This window comes from Podarcis vaucheri (assembly GCF_965113315.1).
Source record: "Podarcis vaucheri genome assembly, chromosome: 6".
Taxonomy (NCBI): Eukaryota; Metazoa; Chordata; class Lepidosauria; order Squamata; family Lacertidae; genus Podarcis; species Podarcis vaucheri.
In genome coordinates this window covers 99350117-99369345 of record NC_138764.1, presented here as the reverse complement: position 1 = coordinate 99369345, position 19229 = coordinate 99350117, and the positions used below count along the sequence as shown (strand labels likewise).

The 19229-nt window shown below is 45.6% G+C and overlaps 1 protein-coding gene across 1 annotated transcript in view; it reads right to left on the bottom strand.

Moving 5' to 3' along the window:
- Positions 1 to 2023: 2023 nt before the first annotated feature.
- The window catches only part of COL20A1 (collagen type XX alpha 1 chain), a 131346-nt gene continuing 114140 nt past the window's right edge, over positions 2024 to 19229 (bottom strand). The window contains exons 36-40 of the mRNA XM_082225818.1: positions 14782 to 14848; positions 12071 to 12259; positions 5801 to 5878; positions 2927 to 3082; positions 2024 to 2171 (exon numbers count right to left, since the gene is read on the bottom strand). Of these exons, the coding sequence (XP_082081944.1) occupies positions 2152 to 2171; positions 2927 to 3082; positions 5801 to 5878; positions 12071 to 12259; positions 14782 to 14848 (510 nt within the window). The 3' untranslated portion in view covers positions 2024 to 2151. The remainder of the gene's footprint in view (positions 2172 to 2926; positions 3083 to 5800; positions 5879 to 12070; positions 12260 to 14781; positions 14849 to 19229) is intronic.

Below are 19229 nucleotides of genomic sequence, written 5' to 3'. Positions count from 1 at the left end.
ATCTGCATACTGATGAAAACCCAGCCCAAACCCCCGATGATCTCTCCCAGCGGCTTCATATAGATGTTAAAAAGCATGGGGGAGAGCTTCATTGCTTCTTACATAATGGAGAATTAGCTTTTGTAAATAGTTATTTCATAAATTGCATTCTGTACTCATATACTTACATAAGTCGAGATGCATAATAATAGGGGGGAAATATATGAGACCATCTCAGTTACGTGGGTTCCTGCAACTTCTTGCTACCTATATTTGGGGACACTTCCCCACCCCCATCCCACTTCTTGCCTGAAAGATACAACATCACATGTGGTCCACAGAGAGGGCAGCAATCTCTTCTGGGCTCACCATCCAGCCTTTGGTTTCTCAACTCTGCCCCACACTCAACACAGCGGGGACAATGGAAACCTTTTTCAAGGCCCAGTTGCCTTGGTGGGACCTGATGCTGGAGAAGGGGAAGGTGGGAGGGCTAAACCTTTCTTCCCTACATGTTGTGACTTCCCTGGAAACCACCCCATGCCTTAATTAGACTTTTAAAAATTTCCGTTAGTGTCAATGGGAGCTTTTCGAGAAAGTTTAATTGCCAGAGCGGGGTGCTGAGCAGGGAAACCATTAGGCAATCTGCGCAATTGGTTTTCCGCAAGAGTGTTAGAGTGTAAACAGGACCTGTACTCCATTCCCCGTGATAGCCAATGGAACGAAGCCAATTGAATTTGATGGATCACACCAAGTGATCTACTGCAATGCTACAAACTGGGTTTCCAGGCAGAGGAATCCTAAGAAAGCTGCAGGAAGAACTGACTGATGCTTCCACAGCCCTGCCAGGCCTCTTTTGGCCAAGCTGGAAGGAGTGTGCTTGTGCATTATTAAATTCTTTTGAAGCAGGGGGAGGGGTATTTCTCCCCCACCCATTGGTCCCCCCTCCCCCCCAGTTTTCTCTCCCAATGGGAGGGGAAATAGCTCCTGGTCCAGGACAGACACAGGTTCTCTCCCCCCCCCCAATTCAGGAGACATGTTTCAATGTGCCATTCCAACATGCAATTTCGTTATTTATACCCATTTTTAAACTGCTGGTTGTAACGATGACGATGATGAATGTTTCATCATTTTGTTTTCCACGCTGGATCGGAGCAGTTTCTCACGAAGGTTTTCTCTATTGCCGTGCAAAACGGTTGGAGGGATTTTGAAAAAAATCAATTAAGCAGTATGCAGATCTTGTCAAGTAAAAATTAATTAAAATGCTCAGTGAATCAGCGGGGGTGGGGGGCACCTTAGATCCGGCAGATCCAACTCTCAGTCTGCCACGGCGTTGCTTGATCTGTTCCAACATGCACCCACCCCAACTTTTTACTTTATCACCCTTGGGTCAGCAACAGCAGGGAAACTGTCCACTGCCACATTGGGGAGACCTCTGACCCGTCCCTTCAACTGCAAGCGTCCCTCTGTGGCTGCAGAGAGGGAGGACCACAGCATCTATTCAGCATCCATTCAGCCACCTTTCTCAGGAGTTTAGAGCATTGCTTTAACCACTTTGTGGTTAATTAGCTGGTGGCTAATTAAAAGCTACAGGGACGTGGGTGGTGCTGTGAGTTAAACCACAGAACCTAGGACTTGCCGATCAGAAGGTTGGTGGTTCGAATCCCCGCAGCGGGGTGAGCTCCCGTTGCTCGGTCCCTGCTCCTGCCAACCTAACAGTTTGAAAGCACCTCAAAGTGCAAGTAGATAAATAGGTAGTGCTCCGGTGGGAAGGTAAACGGCGTTTCCGTGCGCTGTTCTGGTTCGCCAGAAGCGGCTTAGTCATGCTGGCCACATGACCCAGAAGCTGTACGCCGGCTCCCTCGGCCAATAAAGCAAGATGAGCGCCGCAACCCCAGAGTCGGCCACGACTGGACCTAATGGTCAGGGGTCCCTTTACCTTTACCTTAATGAAAAGCTACAGAGATGCAGGTCTTGGTATTATACGTAGGGCATCTTCGCTATTTTGCCAAAGAAGAGACAAAACAAATAGACAAAAACTGTTTCATTTTATGGGGGGGAGGGGAGGGGAAATGTGAATCTTCAAGTCACAGCTGTCCTATAGGTAAATAGAAGTTTACAGCAGAGGGGTCTGGGAAGCTCAAGGTCAGTCTGCAGCATCCTGTATACCAGCCATCAGGGGATCAGCCCTGCATCTGGAGACAAAATCAGGACAAGGTGCTTAAGAAACACCAAAGAGCAGAGAGTGGAAATCCCTGAGGTGTGTGCTTCTTTCCCTTATATGTGGCTAAGGTAGCGTCTATAATCTGCCTGTTATACCCCCGCTATGTTCATCCACCCTGCCCTACATTCCAGAGGATGCTCAGAGTGCCAATGAATTCTTACTTCAGAGTATACGGCTGGGGCTGCTGCCACAGAGCTCAGATTTCATCACTGGACTCTTCCCCTGGGCTTCTCCTTTCCCCGCCTTCCTACCCTTGCCGTACTTCCAGTCTCCTGTTATAGGCTTGTCACTGGGGCATTTTGTTTCAGACCCACGCTGCAAAGCAGGCCTAGGCAATATCGGCCCTCCAGATGTTTTGGAACTACAACTCCCATCATCCCTGACCACTGGTGATGATGGGAGTTGTAGTCCCAAAACATCTGGAGGGCCGAGTTTGCCTATGCCTGCTGTGAGGTCTCTATTTGCTGCTTCTGCTGCTAAAACTGTTGGAGGAACCCACTCCATAAGCAGAAGACGCATCCTCTCTTGCAAGTGCAGAGGGTCTCTGGTTTCTATACGTTTCCTCTCTAGCTGAAGAACCCCCATCCATACCCCAGAATTACGGAAGGTCTCCTGCAAGCACAACTTTTTGGAGGGGCCGAAGTGGGAAGGAGAAGTCGAGAAAGCCTTGTGGCCAAAGGGGAACCCTGTTCTCTGGATTCTTCTTGGGTTCAAAAAAGCATTTACCTATTGTGCTTTCTTCATAGCACCCTGAAAGGACACAACCGCCTCCATGGCCCGGCTCTCCTGGTTGACCTCTTGCTCCAGGAAACCCAGGGGGCCCAGTGCTGCCAGGGGATCCCTTTGAGCCTTGCTTGCCAAGCATCTCTTCTCCTACTGGACCTGTGGGGGGAGGGACACCAGAAGTACCACACCCTCAGTCTAGATTGCTGATGCATTTTGTTTTGTTTTGTTTGTATTTTAATTTTTTGGTTTTTTTATTGGAAATTTTATTTACAACATAACATAACCCCCCCACTCCCCCAAATACAGAAATCCACCCTCATTAAACACGAACATAACAAACAATAGGCATAACATACAACAATACAAACAACCAATTTTTTATTTTTTATCCCATATCTGGCCTCCTTATTTACTTCTTATAAGCTGTTTCCTTTAGGAATAATTATCAAGATTTTTCTAATTATAACTTAAATATCCACAAAGTTTCCTGCAGACATTAATCAAAACAAATCCAGGTATGTATTTTAGGGCACTGTTTTGTGAAGTATTCTCTGCATTTTCCCCACGCTTTTTGAAACTCTTGTCTAGTGTGATCTCTAATTGCCTCTGTTAATCTAGTCATTTCAATATACTCTTAACAGTTTGTCTTGCCATTCCTTTTATTTGGCACAATTTCTTTTTTCCACTTTTTAGCAATTAGGATCCTTGCCGCTCCTGTGGCATAGAGGAATATTTTCTGATCTTCTCTTGCTATACCTGCGTCCGTTATCCCTAGCAGAAAAGCTTCTGTATTTTTTATAAAGTTATACTTAAACATTTTTTTAAGCTCGTCATATACTATGTTCCAGAAGCTTTTGATTTTTTCACAGGTCCACCAATCATGTATAAGTGTCCCCTCTGTTTTACCACACCTCCAGCACAGATTGGTTTTTGTAGATTGCTAATGAATTTTGAACCACCAGGAGGAAGAAAAGAGGCACACAGAACTAACGGCTTTGTTGCACTTCATGTATTCAGCCGAAGGGGGTGTAGCAGCATGGGAGAGGACCAGCATTGGCCCTGCTACTATTCAGAGTCCTGCTCCCCTTCCAAATTGGCCCATGGAGGAGAAACTCTTGAAACTGGGAGAGGTAGTCTGGGAACAAGGACTTAAAGAGGCTCCATCCGCTCTGAGCCTTTGTTGGAGCAAGTTGCTCACGGCAGAGCTGTCCGTGGTCCTGAAACTCCTGGCCCAGCTTGGCCCATGGGATCCAACATTAGATTAGAACTGGACGCCCTCTACCATACAGATAGTTCATGGTGGCAACCAATGTGAGTTGCCAAGCAGAAGGTGGCTCATTTAACTTTAACACACCCCCCCCACTTTTTTTAATGGGGAGCGTCACACAAGCAAGGCAATATTGGCTTCAGATACTTCATGTGGAGGGTTCAATTTTCATTGGAGGCTATTTGCACAGTGAAGAGCAGGAGGAGCTCCCGCTGCTTCTCCACCACATGACTCTAGTACCATGGCTGGCTGAATGTACACCCAACACTTAGTGCTAGAGTACTAAGGGCTATGTGGGAGAGAGCTATGTGTGGGAGAGCCAGTGTGGTGTAGTGGGTAAGAAGAAGAAGAAGAAGAAGAGTTTGGATTTGATATCCCGCCTTTCACTCCCCTTCAGGAGTCTCAAAGCGGCTAACAATCTCCTTTCCCTTCCTCCCCCACAACAAACACTCTGTGAGGTGAGTGGGGCTGAGAGACTTCACAGAAGTGTGACTGGCCCAAGGTCACCCAGCAGCTGCATGTGGAGGAGCGGAGACGCGAACCCGGTTACCCAGATTACGTGACTACCGCTCTTAACCACTACACCACACTGGCTCTCCAGTGGTGGACTTCTAATCTGGTGAACCGGCTTCGCTTCCCCGCTCCTCCACATGCAGCTGCTGGGTGACCTTGGGCCAGTCACACTTCTCTGAAGTCTCTCAGCGTCACTCACCTCACAGAGTGTTTGTTGTGGGGGAGGAAGGGAAAGGAGAATGTTAGCCACTTTGAGACTCCTTTGGGTAGTGATAAAGCAGGATATCAAATCCAAACTCTTCTACTTTATAGCACGTCAGTGTCATGTCCTAGGACCATGCACTGTGTGACAGACTCCAAGGTGGATGAGGCTCTGGCTCTGTCCTTAGGGGAAGAGCTGCCAGGACCGCCTTCAAGACCCTCCTGACTGCAGGGCACAACTTTGCTGCCCTCCTCTGATACAGGGGTTGGATGCCCCAAGGCAGCCTTGCCACCCAAGACCCATAGGGGACAAAGGCTGCAGAAGAAGGCAAGGTCCCTTTCTTGAGACAGGACAGGAATGCTTCCTTCTTTCTCTTCACCAGTGATGCATTTACGGGCAATAAAACCCTAAGAGGTGTTGGGAATCTGCATACGTGCAGCTACACAGAGAGAGTCAATTAAGGTTTGGCCGACAGCCAAGGCAATCTGAAGGAGTAAGTCTGCCTGATGATACAGAGGCATGGAGACAGCTCCATGATTGGTCAAGCTCTCTCACAGGAATAATGATGAATGTTCTACTAACTGGAATGTGTGGTAGTATGAGTTTGAGTTCAGGAGTTGTGAGTCGTGTATGAGAGAGCTAGCTAAAGATGCGTGTTCTGTTCTGTTCCTGTAAATAGTCCACTGTATATAATAAACACCTAACTACAAGTTCCTGGTTCCTGCTTCGTCCATCCACTCTGCAGCCAAGTTGCCAATTGCTTTTGTGAACTCTGCGTTTGCTCTGCTAGGTGTGGCCAAGGTCCTGCAACTAGTCAGAAAGTTGCGGAACACCAATAGGTTTTGCCAATAAGAGGTGGTACATAAAATAAATTCAGTAAAATGTACTGTACCTGTTCGACCTCTAGGTCCTTGAGAACCTTCCTCATTTGTTCCAGGAGAACCTTTCTCTCCTTTGGGTCCAGAGGCACCTGTTGAATGAGAGAGTAAGGATTCCTAGCAACGTGTCTCTTAGCAATGCTCCATTGCTAATTTCATACTGGGATTCCTGACAGTCTTTAGAGGTTTTTAAACAGAGGTTGGATGGGCATATATCAGGGTTTCTTTAGCTGTGATTCCGGTATAGCTGGGAGTTGGACTAGATGACCTAATTCCCCTAATTTTACCAAAATGTTTTAAAACATCTATACATTTGCAGCTGCTTTTCCTGACACCAAGCCTCCCAATTTTGCTTTAGGTAAAATACAGATCCACAAGCCTCTTCCTCAAAACACATACACAAACCCAATAGATTCCACGTCAATGAAGCTGTTTTGGCTTCACTCAAAATTCCTGCAGGTGTTTTTGCCAGAGCAGACCAGCCCAGTTCTGCCTCGGATCTTGCTTTAGGCAAAACTCGGCGGCAAACCCTGCTTTTTATCTACCGTCTTTAGTACTCTTCTTCAAATGTGGCAATCAAACCCGAAAATAGCACTCCAGGTGAACTGCTAGCAAACAAGAAAACATAACAGCTGCTAATATGCATCAAGATAATAGACAGCTCAAGCGATTAGCAGCTTCTTTCTTCTCATGGTTGTGAGTGTGAATGCAGAGCTCCTCTTGAATCCTCTTTTACTCAAAGGGAAGCCAGACCAGTGTTTAGCAAAACGCTATTAAAAGCACCAGAATCTTGGCCACAACACACAGACTATCAGGCAATATTGGGCTGAAATTAGGAACCCACAGATCTGGAAACGGCCTCTATTTGTAGTGAACCACCAAGGCTACAGTACAGAGTAATCTTCCCCAACCTGGTACATTCCAGCTGTTTTGGACTACAAATCCCATCATTGCAAGCCAGCATGACTGGGCCTGGTGGGAGTTCTGTAGTCAAAAAACAGTTGGGGGTGCCACAGCTGAGGGGCCCCCAGCCTGTGAGCTGGATGTGGCCCATGCGGTTTTCAAATGTGGCCCACAGCATCCCCTCTATGAAAGTCTTGAAAAAAATCTTTTCTTGGAGCCAACATAGAGCTTTCCTCAAAGCTAACAGCAACAAAGAGGAGGGTGGAGGCAGTTCGTAGTCATGGCCAGTAGCCACTGTCAGCCATATTCTCCATGAATTTATCCAATCTTCTTTTAAAGCCATCCAAGTTGCCATAGTCATCGCGGCCTCCAATGGGAGGGAGTTCCACAGTTTAACTCTGTGCTGTATAAAAAAGTTTCTTTGAATTGTCCTGAACCTTCCAACATCTGGCTTCACTGGAAGCCCATGAGTTTTAGTGTTACAAAATAGGCGTGGGGAACTTTTCTCTATCCACTTTCTCCATGCCATACCGTATTTTTCGCTCCATAAGACGTACCTGACCATAAGATGCACCTAGTTTTTAGAGGAGGAAAACAACAACAAAAATATTCTGAACAAAACAATAGATGTATGATTATTGTGGTTCATGCTGTGGCCACAGACATGTGATCTGATGGTGAATTTGGGGTGACCCAATGCAAAAATCCTGAGGATCCATGTCGATCCGTGCTTTGTAACCACATTTTTGCACCATTGCAGCCCCAGGAAACAGTGGGTGCGTGTGTTTTTTGGTGCAGGCTGTAGCCATGCACATGCTATGTGATCTGATGGTGAATTTGGGGTGACGCAATGCAAAAATCCTGAGGATCCATGGGCTTTTACCTCTCCCCTCCCAGGCAGCCTCTGCTAGTGTCCCTTATCTCTTATCCGATCCCACCGATCAGCTGTTTCCTTTCAACACTCCCTTCCCTCTTGTTTGCCTTAGTGTCTTTTCCTTAGCTGGAGCAGTTTTTTGCTCCTCCTTTTCTTCTAATTTCTCTCCTTATTGCTTTAGTCTTCCTGTTTCCCCCCTTTGCAAGTTTGCTGTCTTTACCTCCCCCCTCCCAGGCAGCCTCCTTTATCTCTAGCGTTCCTTATCTCTCTCCCCAATCGGCAAATGATCAGCGGCTTTGTTTCAACACCCACTTCCCTCTTTCAAAAAAAGAAAGAAAGAAAGAAAGAAAGAAAGAAAGAAAGAAAGAAAGAAAGAAAGAAAGGAAGGAAGGAAGGAAGGGGGGGAGGAAGATCTGCTTTTTGCCCCTGGGCAATTCGGCTCCAGGGACCATGCATTCGCTCCATAAGACGCACAGACATTTCCCCTTACTTTTTAGGAAGAAAAAAGTGCATCTTATGGAGCGAAAAATACGGGATTCTACAGTGCCACCTCTTAGTTGCCCCTTTCTCCTAATTAAAAGTCCAAAACACTGCAGCCTTTAACTGACTCCATTAAGCAGTATCATACAGCTGCCCATTGGCAACCGGAGATGCCCTTCGCTTTGGCGATACAGGCAGAAGGCCACTTATATATGCAGCTTCCTGTGGGCACAGGTGAAGATGAAGGCTTCTCTTAACGCATCCTAAAGTGGCACCAGACTTTTGTATTGTACCATCTTCACTTCTGACTCCTTTCAGCTTATCATCCTTCAGTTCTTCTCATCTGTGAGCCATCTTGGCCAATTTATTTTCTAGGGTGCAACCCATGCCCTTTATTCTCCCCGCTTACGTGCAACATTTCACAAATTACCTTTAAAAGTCACTTGAACCCTATAGTTAAATTGAGAAATGCTGGGTCCCCGTTTCTTTCCTGCTGGGTAGAGATCCACGGCTAGACATCTAACTCGCTAGGGGGGGGGGCAAACCGTCTCCAAGATCAGCAATGGTTTATTAAGTTCTAATCTGACAAGCTGTCAGGCCCATTTCTCCATCCTCTTCTCTGCCATCGGTTTGCAAGACCACAAGAGGCCAACTACGTGCTACCTAATTTTCCTTCTCTGAGCTCAGCTGGATGTTTCCTGCTGGGGCACAATATAACCAGTTGGATCTGCAAGCAGCTTCAGGAGCTACTCAAATATCAGACTAGGCACCGGAGGGAGAGGGGTGGGTGGGGAAAGCAGGTTGACAGATTCAGGTTGGTGTGCAATCTACTCTCTGAAGCCTGCCAATTAAACCAAGAACTTTGACTCTTGGCTGTAAATAGAAAGGAAACCATCACTGAAGGATAGGGCTTAAATATCCACTCAGATAGCTTCCCTCCCTCCCTCCCTCTCCCTAATGATAATATGCTGCTTGCGCCACTCTGGAGCAGTATCTAAAGGAGGGTCCTTGAACAGATGGAGGCCTAATCCTTGCATTAAAACCAAGGGAGCTGCCAGGATGACTCTGCATTCGCCACAAAACAAAGAGTTGCCGTAATGCTGCCTCCCCTCAAAACAAGGCAGCTTTTAGCTCCGGGCCAAGAGGGCAGGGAGATAAGCCTGTGCTTTTTCTAAAGCCCAGAAGAGAGCCCGGCCAAAAATAAAACCAAGGAGTGTGCGTTTGCCTGCTGAGTGGCGCGATAAGCTTCTTCTCGCTGCATTGGGTGGGGGAAACTACTGGCCAAGATTGCAACCGTCTTTGCATAGAATTGTAGAATGTGGAGACCAGTGGAAAGAACACAAAGTCCTGCCTTTCCCCCTGTTCTCCCCAGGACAGGGTACCCTTTGTTTACAGCAAGGGTAGCCAATGTGGTGTAGTGGTTAAGAGCAGTGGACTCGTAATCCGGTGAACCGGGTTTGCTTCCCCGCTCCTCCACATGCAGCTGCTGGGTGACCTTGGGCTAGTCACACTTCCCTGAAGTCTCTCAGCCCCACTCACTTCACAGAGTGTTTGTTGTGGAGGAGGAGGGGAAAGGAGATTGATGGCCGCTTTGAGACTCCTTAAGGTAAAGGTAAAGGGACCCCTGGCCATTAGGTCCAGTCGTGACCGACTCTGGGGTTGTGGCGCTCATCTCGCTTTATTGGCTGAGGGAGCCAGCATACAGCTTCCGGGTCATGTGGCCAGCATGACTAAGCCGCTTCTGGTGAACCAGAGCAGCGCACGGAAACACCGTTTACCTTCCTGCTGGAGTGGTACCTATTTATCTACTTGCACTTTGACGTGCTTTCGAACTGCTAGGTTGGCAGGAGCAGGGACCGAGCAATGGGAGCTCACCCCGTTGCGGGGATTCGAACCGCCGACCTTCTGATCAACAAGTCCTGGGCTCTGTGGTTTAACCCACAGCACCACCCGCGTCCCATGAGACTCCTTAGGGTAGTGATAAAGCGGGATATCAAATCCAAACTCCTCCTCCTCCTTCAATGTGGTGCCTTTAAGATGTCGGCAATCTCCAGCTCCAGACAACATGGCCAACGGTCAGTACTGATTAGATAAGTGCCTCAACAACATCTGGAGCTTATCATGTTGGCTGCATCAGGTCTGCAGCATCCCACATGGAGGAGTAGCCAACTTTCCATCTGAAGCCTTCTGTGGGAGATGTTAATTCTCACAGAAACAAAGGGAACTCAAACCAGACCACTGGTCCACCTAGTACTGTCTACAATGCCTGACCAACATCAGTGAAACTCGCCATTGTTCCAGGAAGGAGTCTTCCCAAGTACTACCTGGAGAAACTGGAGAGTGAAGCTGGGGGCTTCTGCACAGGGCTGGATGAATCATAAAGCAAAATAAGCATGTGCTTAGGGCATCACATAAATTTTCCATTGCCGGATTTTTGACATTCATGGTCACAAATTGCTCAGCTTAGCGTGCGTTTTCTCAGCAGAAGTATATTAAAAATTCCAACAGAAGAACTATGCAACAAGGAAGGCTCGTTGCCTTATCTCTGATGCGTTGCGTAAGATTAGTTTTGAGGACCAAAGACTTTGCAATTAGAAAAAGTAGGAGAAAGTTTTTCAAATGTAAATAAAGTATACAAAAGTTTACACTTTCCATCCAAAACCCATCCAGGGTTTTGTTTCATTTCAACAACAAGCAAAAATTTTATGGTTTATTATTGTTCCTATTTTTAATTAGATATATTTGGGGGCACCAAAATCCTTTAAATGCTTAGGGCCTCTAAAGGTCTTAATCCAGTGCTGATTCTGCACCGAAAACAGATGCTATAACCACTGAGCTACAGCCACCCCTCCTCTTCCGCCAAACTACTGTATTTTTCAATGTATAAGATGCCCCCTATTTTGGGGGACTCCAAATTAAGAAAACATCCCTCAGCACTACCTGTGTATAAGACAAGCCCCAATTTTAAACCTAATTTTTTGGTTTAAAAAACCTGCTTATACACGGAAAAATTCGGTACTTTCTTTCTATGCCTTGAATGAAGAAAGCTATTAAAAATGGGCTTAGCGGTCTGCCCTGCTGTTTAAAAATATGGAACCTACTTTTGATGATCATCTCTATGTGCACATAAAGTTAATGAAATATCAGATGTTGCTCATCCCCTCTTTTCCCTCTCGCCAATGACTTACAACCAAAGGATCATTGTTACTGTTGCTGCCATTAAGTGGCAAGGAAAGGGGTCTGGGAGCTGGATGGATGGCAGCAGGGCTGGAAGGGAATTCTTCACCGGCTCTGGTTAAAATCCGAGACGGAGAAGAATTTCAAGGTTATACTGTTCCCTTCTCTTTTTGAGGCAAGCACTATAAGCCCAGTGAGGTTTGCTTCTCAAAGCCTGGAAAGAAGACTCTGGGAGACATTTCTGCTGAACTGTGGTGTGCAACTGCACAGCTGTGCATTGAGAGGAAGGGAAGAGTGCTGTGCCCTTCAAGAGATCACATATGAAGGCATGCAGAAACGGTGGTATAAGTCAGCTTTTCCTCAACTTGGTGCCTTCCAGACATTATAACTGCACTATTACAGTGGTACCTCGGGTTACATACACTTCAGGTTACAGATGCTTCAGGTTACAGATTCCACTAACCCAGAAATAGTACCTTGGGTTAAGAACTTTGCTTCAGGATGAGAACAGAAATTGCGCGACGGCAGCGTGGCAGCAGTGGGAGGCCCCATTAGCTAAAGTGGTGCTTCAGGTTAAGAACAGTTTCAGGTTAAGAAAGGACCTCTGGAACGAATTAAGTACGTAACCAGAGGTACCACTGTATGGTAATTTATGGACCTAATATGTATCTAAAGCCATTTGCACATAACAATATGAAGGAACGTCTCCACCTCCATCGTTCTGCCTAGACACTGAGGTCCAACGCCGACCAGCTCCAGCCAATGGCCAGGGATGATGGGACTTGTAGACCAACAACATATGGACACCATCAGGTTACAAGAGCGTTGGTCTAAGCACTTCTTTCGATACCTCTTTCTCCTGGATATCCATCTCTGCCAGGCTGTCCAGGCATCCCAGCTTCTCCTCTCTCTCCTTTCATGCCAGGAGGCCCAGGAAGACCAGGCGGGCCAGGTTCTCCAGGCTTCAGCTTATCTTCCCAAATGGGAACTGGCTTCTGTGAATGTTCATGGACGAATGAGTCAAACTTCAACACGTGAGCTGAAGAAGTAAAAGGAAAGGAGAGGGAAACAAGTGGAGTCTTTGATTTACTATCTTCATTATTTCCCATGATGCACCCTGCTTCTTGCATTTGTCAGGGTTTTTCCTGGACACACATTCACACAGTGCAGTTATCGACACATCTGCCTGTACACATGTACCTGTGTTTTTGTGAAAGGGTATACTCTTGCCACTCTGTACAGCTCATATATTATCACAGATGCTACGTCCCGTGAAATGTCACGTGTGAATTATGGACACAGATTGTACACTTGCTGGACATTATGTAGTCTGGCATGTAGTGTGACTACACATTTTTAGTGCATGGTTTTTAATTTTTAAATGTTTAATGTAACTTTTGATATAAGTTTATGATTTTGTGACATATAATTATTTTTTTATAAATCTTCAGATGAAGGGTGGTATACAAATTTAATACATAAATAAAGGAAGAATAAGTGAGGTCTGGCATGCAGGGAAAATATCATTGAATTATCAGAAGCATACACAGAAACCTGGTTCTAAATTAAGAAGCCTGATAGAGATTGGGGATGGGGGAGCTGATATACAGTACAGAAAAGAAACAAAATGGCTTACTTTTAAGGGCTGCATGCACAGCTTGCATTTAAAGCACATCGAAAGCACCTGACTTCCCCCAAAGAATCCTGGGAACTGTAGCTCTGTAAAAGATACACAACATACCCCAAGGTTCTTTGGGGAGAGTCATGTGCTTTCAATGTATGGTGCGTACTCAGTCACAGTAAGCTAAGCTTCACAATCTTAAGAAGGAATCTCAGGCTTGCTTGCATGGGACAAAGGTCAGCCATGATGTCTAGCAGATGACCAATGACAATTCCCACATTTTAATCCTGAAGGATCAGGAGAGGCTATCGATGGAGAAGTTGGATCCTCTATTACAGAGCTTTCCAAACTGTGTGTTGTGATACGTCAGTGTGTCGGCTGCAGTGTGTAGGCGTGCCGTGCAGATGTGCTCCACACTCCTCCTGGGGCTGGAAAGGGGTTAGTTTAACCTCCGGTTTGTTAGTAAAACTTAATTGCTGTGTCAGGAAATGATGCATTTCTGAAACGTGTGTCACCAACATGGAAAGTTTGGAAAGCTCTGCTCTATTACGTGTGACTATGTGGGTCTGGGCATGCTCTAAGGGTAGAGTTTTGGCGCTTGGGACATGACATGCCCAACATGTGGAGAGAGACACAGACACACACACACACACACACACACACAGAGACAGAGAGAGAGAGAGAGAGAGCTGCTCCACTGGCACAACTCTGGAACTGGAAGGTAAGATCTGAGAAATAGTTCCAACTTCGTTCTTGTAAAAGGACCATCAGAGGTGGGGTACCGTACTTTTCCGTGTATAAGGCGCCCCCATGTATAAGACATCCCCTATTGTTGAGCTTTTTTCAGGAGGGATTGCCTTGGCAGCAACCAATCAAACATCCACCCTATGCACTACCAATATATAACACGACCCCCACTTTTTAGCATAATGTAGTCTTATACACGGATGTAGTCTTATACACGGAAAAGTACGGTATTTCAAATCTGTGTGCACGGAGGATGCTTGAAATATGACAAATTAATTACAGGGTCATCAACACAGGTACATCGCATTTTTAAAGGGATAGGCATTTTATTCTCTCTCTCTTTTTCTACACAGGGACCTGTCGTGAAATGTGCACACATCCAATGTGTCACTTTTTACACATTTGGGGGATGCTCTGCTCCCACCTACCCCAAGCTGTAACTATTTATCTAGAGGTGGGAATGTGCTACAAAAACGTAATCACATAATGTGTTAATCCAGAATTTGATCAGATTACTTCAAAACAGAGCAGTGGTCAGGGTCAGAGTATTATCACAGCTCTGCTGTGTAGCTGAATTATCCAAAGATAGGGATGGGCACATCTGTCCCTTCTTGTTTCTCCCACTTTCCCATTTTTTCCAAACTGATTTCCATATCAGTTTGCAGTTAATATATATATTTAAACTGTCCTCATGAAATTGCACCAGCATTTTGGTGCAAATGTCTCCTAATATACCCCTTCTCTTGCAGGCAATTTTGCCTAACGTATATATTTTTGCCGAGCAATTTCCCCCAATACAGTGCATTCTTGTATCTTATGTTCATTAACGTATGTGGGTGTTTGTTTGTTTTTAATAATTGTTTTGGTTGGATAGCTACATTGCAAAATCTAGAAAAGTGAAAATTTTGAAGGAAGGCTGGGTGTCAGTTTGCACGTGCCTGTTTGTTTCCGGAAGTGCAAATTAAGTAGATGCATTCTTAAATGCAAATGGAATTGAATCCCTTCCACCCTTATCCACGGATTAAGCAGTGGAACTTCTTATAATCTGAATTAAGGGGTGGATTCTGGCACCGCCAGCGAACTTTGGGTCAGGCAGCCCAGCATAGCGGCAGGAGATAAATTGTTCAGAGGACAGAGATGTAGAAACGGGAAGCCGGTTAGTTGTTCAGGTTGTTGGGCAGAGATGTACTTACACTGAATTAGGCGCTCACAAGCCTGATTAACCAGATGATAGATTGTGGCTAAAGACTGGGCTTCACCCTAAGGGGGAGGAGGGAAGAAAACGGATGGGGAGATCAATGCCAGCATATGAGAAGAGTAAAAACAGTCAGGTTTTGTACATCTCTCGTTCTTTGGAGCATGCCATGCAAAACAATATGATACACTGCAGTTCGCTACCTTATCACCACCCTGTTTATTATTTTATTGCAGTCAACGCCGCTGGCAGTGGCTGTAAGCAGAAAATCCCCTCCCCTTCTCTTCTGCTTGCGGATGCCTACATCAGATCCTGCACTGGCTAGACTAGGTGATCCTTGGGTCCCTTCCAACTCTTGTTGTTGTTGTGTAGTCATTTAGTCGTGTCCGATTCTTCGTGACCCCATGGACCAGAGCACACCAGGCACTCCTGTCTTCCACTGCCTCCCGCAGTTGGGTCCAACTCATGCTGGTAGCTTCGAGAACACTGTCCAGCCATCTCGTCCTCTGTCGTGCCCTCCATCTTTCCCAACATCAGGCTCTTTTCCAGTGAGTCTTCTCTTCTCATGAGGTGGCCAAAGTATTGGAGCCTCAGCTACAGGATCTGTCCTTCCAGTGAGCACTCAGGGCTGATTTCCTTCAGAATGGAGAGGTTTGATCTTCTGGCAGTCCATGGGACTCTCAAGAGTCTCCTCCAGCACCAGAATTCCAAAGCATCAATTCTTCGGCAATCAGCCTTCTTTATGGTGCAGCTCTCACTTCCATACATCACTACAGTGGTACATCAGGTTACATATGTTTCAGGTTACATACGCTTCAGGTTACACACTCCGCTAACCCAGAAATAGTGCTTCAGGTTAAGAACGTTGCTTCAGGATGAGAGCAGAAATCGTGCTCTGGCAGCACGGCGGCAGCAGGAGGCCCCATTAGCTAAAGTGGTGCTTCAGGTTAAGAACAGTTTCAGGTTAAGAACAGACCTCCGGAACGAATTAACTACTTAACCCGAGATACCACTGTACCGGGAAAACCATAGCTTTAACTATACGGACCTTTGTCGGCAAGGTAATGACTCTGCTTTTTAGGTTTGTCATTGCAGGCCGGACGTTAGCCATTAACAATGAAATCAAAGAATTGTAGAATTGGAGACAATCCTCAGGGTACTCTAGTCTAACCTCCTGCAACATAGGAATCACCATTTCTCTTTCTTTCTTTGTGCTCTGGCACATATTAATTTTAAAACATCAACAAAGCCTTCCACTTATGGCTGCAAGTGGCCTTCCGAAACTGCTGTAATAATTCTGTATTATTAAACTGCTCTGCAAAGGAACAGTAAATCTAAACACAATCACATCCATGCACAGATCCTGAAGAGTCTGTCAAGCAGAGAGTTCTGATGCTGAAAATTAATGTGGACACTATTAAAATGCATTCATTTCTGAATATTTAAAGAAGCCCGGCCATTCCTTTGTGATTAAATAACCAAACTCTATTTGAAATGGCACCTCTCCATTTATTTATCTATCTATCTACCCATACTCATATATATCTCTGGATATAGATATATCTTCTTTGCGACAGGTAATAAAGCAATCAAAATGCCGAAAACAACTTGAAAATAGTCACTGCCATTATCCATAAAAGCTCATAGCGAAATGAAAATTGAGCCCTGCATCAAACAGCGAGATTTTTGATGACACCGTCTGGATCAATGTGCAGTCTTTACCCAAAATTAAGCAAGAACTGGGCAGGGTGCCCAGGAAATAAAAGTGAAAAATGCTATCACATTTTTGAAAGAAAAGAAAAAAAAGATCAGAGAGGAAAGCCTAGCAAGAGCACAATAGAGTGGGTTTAAAAATAAAATAAAATTGAAAAGTCAGATGGCAGAGGGAAATGAATGAAAGTCATGCACCTGGGTGCTGGTGATAGCTGCAGAGGGAGTCTAGCAAAAGTTTAAAACCCATCAACCAGCCCATTTTTAAAAAAGAGCAAACAAACCTCACAGGAAGTTTAGCACACCTTAGTGCAGTTGGGAAAACTGGAATAGATTCCATGCGGTTTGCTAATCATTATTCCTAGTAGTTTGATTTCCCCAGAATGTTTCAGTCAGGGTGGGCTTCCCTAAGGGGCTAACTACATGTTACACACTAATGTGCAGAGCTGCATCCTAGTGTGTTTTGTTTTTTGCTTTTGGAGTCAAGCCACTTCAGGAAGGGGAAATTAAAGCAGAGAAGAAGGAAAACAGAAAGTGGCCTTTATATCAGTCCAGAGCATTGGTCCATCTATATCAGAGGTGGGTATCTGAATCATAGAATCCTAGAGTTGGAAGAGACCACAAGGGCCATCGAGTCCAACCCCCTGCCAAGCAGGAAACACCCTCAGAGCACTCCTGACATATGGTTGTCAAGCCTCTGCTTAAAGACCTCCAAAGGAGGAGACTCCACCACACTCCTTGGCAGCAAATTCCACTGTCAAAAAGCTCTTACTGTCAGGAAGTTCTTCCTAATGTTTAGGTGGAATCTTCTTTCTTGTAGTTTGGATCCATTGCTCCGTGTCCGCTTCTCTGGAGCAGCAGAAAACAACCTTTCTCCCTCCTCTATGTGACATCCTTTTATATATTTGAACATGGCTATCATATCACCCCTTAACCTCCTCTTCTCCAGACTAAACATGCCCATCTCCCTTAGCCGTTCCTCATAAGGCATCGTTTCCAGGCCTTTGACCATTTTGGTTGCCCTCCTCTGGACACGTTCCAGTTCGTCAGTGTCCTTCTTGAATTGTGGTGCCCAGAACTGGACACAGTACTCCAGGTGTGGTCTGACCAGAGCAGAATACAGTGGCACTATTACTTCCCTTGATCTAGATGCTATACTCCTATTGATGCAGCCCAGAATTGCATTGGCTTTTTTAGCTGCCACGTCACACTGTTGGCTCATGTCAAGTTTGTGGTCAACTAAGACTCCTAGATCCTTTTCACATGTACTGCTCTCAAGCCAGGTGTCCCCCATCTTGTATTTGTGCCTCTCATTTTTTTTTTTTTTTTGCCCAAGTGCAATACTTTACATTTCTCCCTGTTAAAATTCATCTTGTTTGTTTTTGCCCAGTTCTCTAATCTGTCAAGGTCGTTTTGAAGTGTGATCCTGTCCTCTGGGGTGTTAGCCACCCCTCTGCCCATTGTCCTCTTTCCTATTTAGTGTTACCCAGTCTCTGTGAACTGCTATGACAACCCATGAAACAGAAACCATTTCCCCAAGTCTGACACAGTTTTGTAAAATCCAAGATCTTGTCCCAGATCCACCTTTGGCAATGTCAAAACTTGCCCCTAACTCTTGTAGAGAAAACTAGCCAACAGGATGCCTGTGTTAACCCTGGAAGAAAGCTGGATTTTCTTCTGAGAATGGGCAAAGCAATTTTAATCTGCAATTTATTTGGGGGCGGGGGAATGGGTTGGAGAAGAGGGTCCTTCCACACTCCTGGAGAACAGCTCTGCCACTGGGGAAAGGGGGATCCACCATGCAAAGTGGGGGTTCACAACATATCCAGGGAAAATCTATGGGCTATATTTTTACCCTGGCCTTAAACTGCTAAGGTATATTTTGTTTCATGGGACTTCTTCTGAATTTATACTTCGGAATGGTTTCACTTTTTGCATAATTGTAGTGGTTTCAACTGTATGTTCTATCGTCATGCCTGGGACCTTATGGGCAAGAGCAGGTAAGAAATCAGATAGAACATTAACTAAATAAAGAAAAGGTCTACCACCAACACCGGAACTTGAAATGGGTTGTTCTGAGGGGGTGAGGAGGAGGAGGTGGGGGTCAAAGGTGGTTTTGGATCTACTGGATCCTTGAGAGTCCCAAGGATCTTGGTAGCGGCGCCTGCCCTGTGGAACGCCCTCCCACCAGATGTCAAAGAGAACAACTACCAGACTTTTAGACCAGTGTTTCCCAACCACTGTTCCGCGGCACACTAGTGTGCCGCGAGATGTTGCCTGGTGTGCCGCGGGAAAAATTAAAAAATTCGAAAGATTTTTTTTTTTAAGTCAAATTTTCGATCGGGGCGCCGTCACTAGATGACCCCTGGGGTTCCCTCCCTCCCTCCCGTTCTGCCTTCGGAGAAGATGAGCCAGCCCTCAAGGAGGTGATTATCTAATTTGCTAGCATTTCATGTCCCTCCCGGCGTGACGCTGCGCACTGACGTCACGGGGCTGTAATGGTGGTGTGCCTCGAGATTTTTTTCATGAAACAAGTGTGCCTTTGCCCAAAAAAGGTTGGGAAACACTGTTTTAGACAACATCTGAAGGCAGCCCAGTTTAAGGAAGCTTTTAATGTTTGATGCATTACTGTATTTTAATATTGTGTTGGAAGCCGCCCAGAGTGGCTGGGGAGACCAGCCAGATGGGCAGGGTATAAATAAATTATTATTATTATTATTATTATTATTATTATTA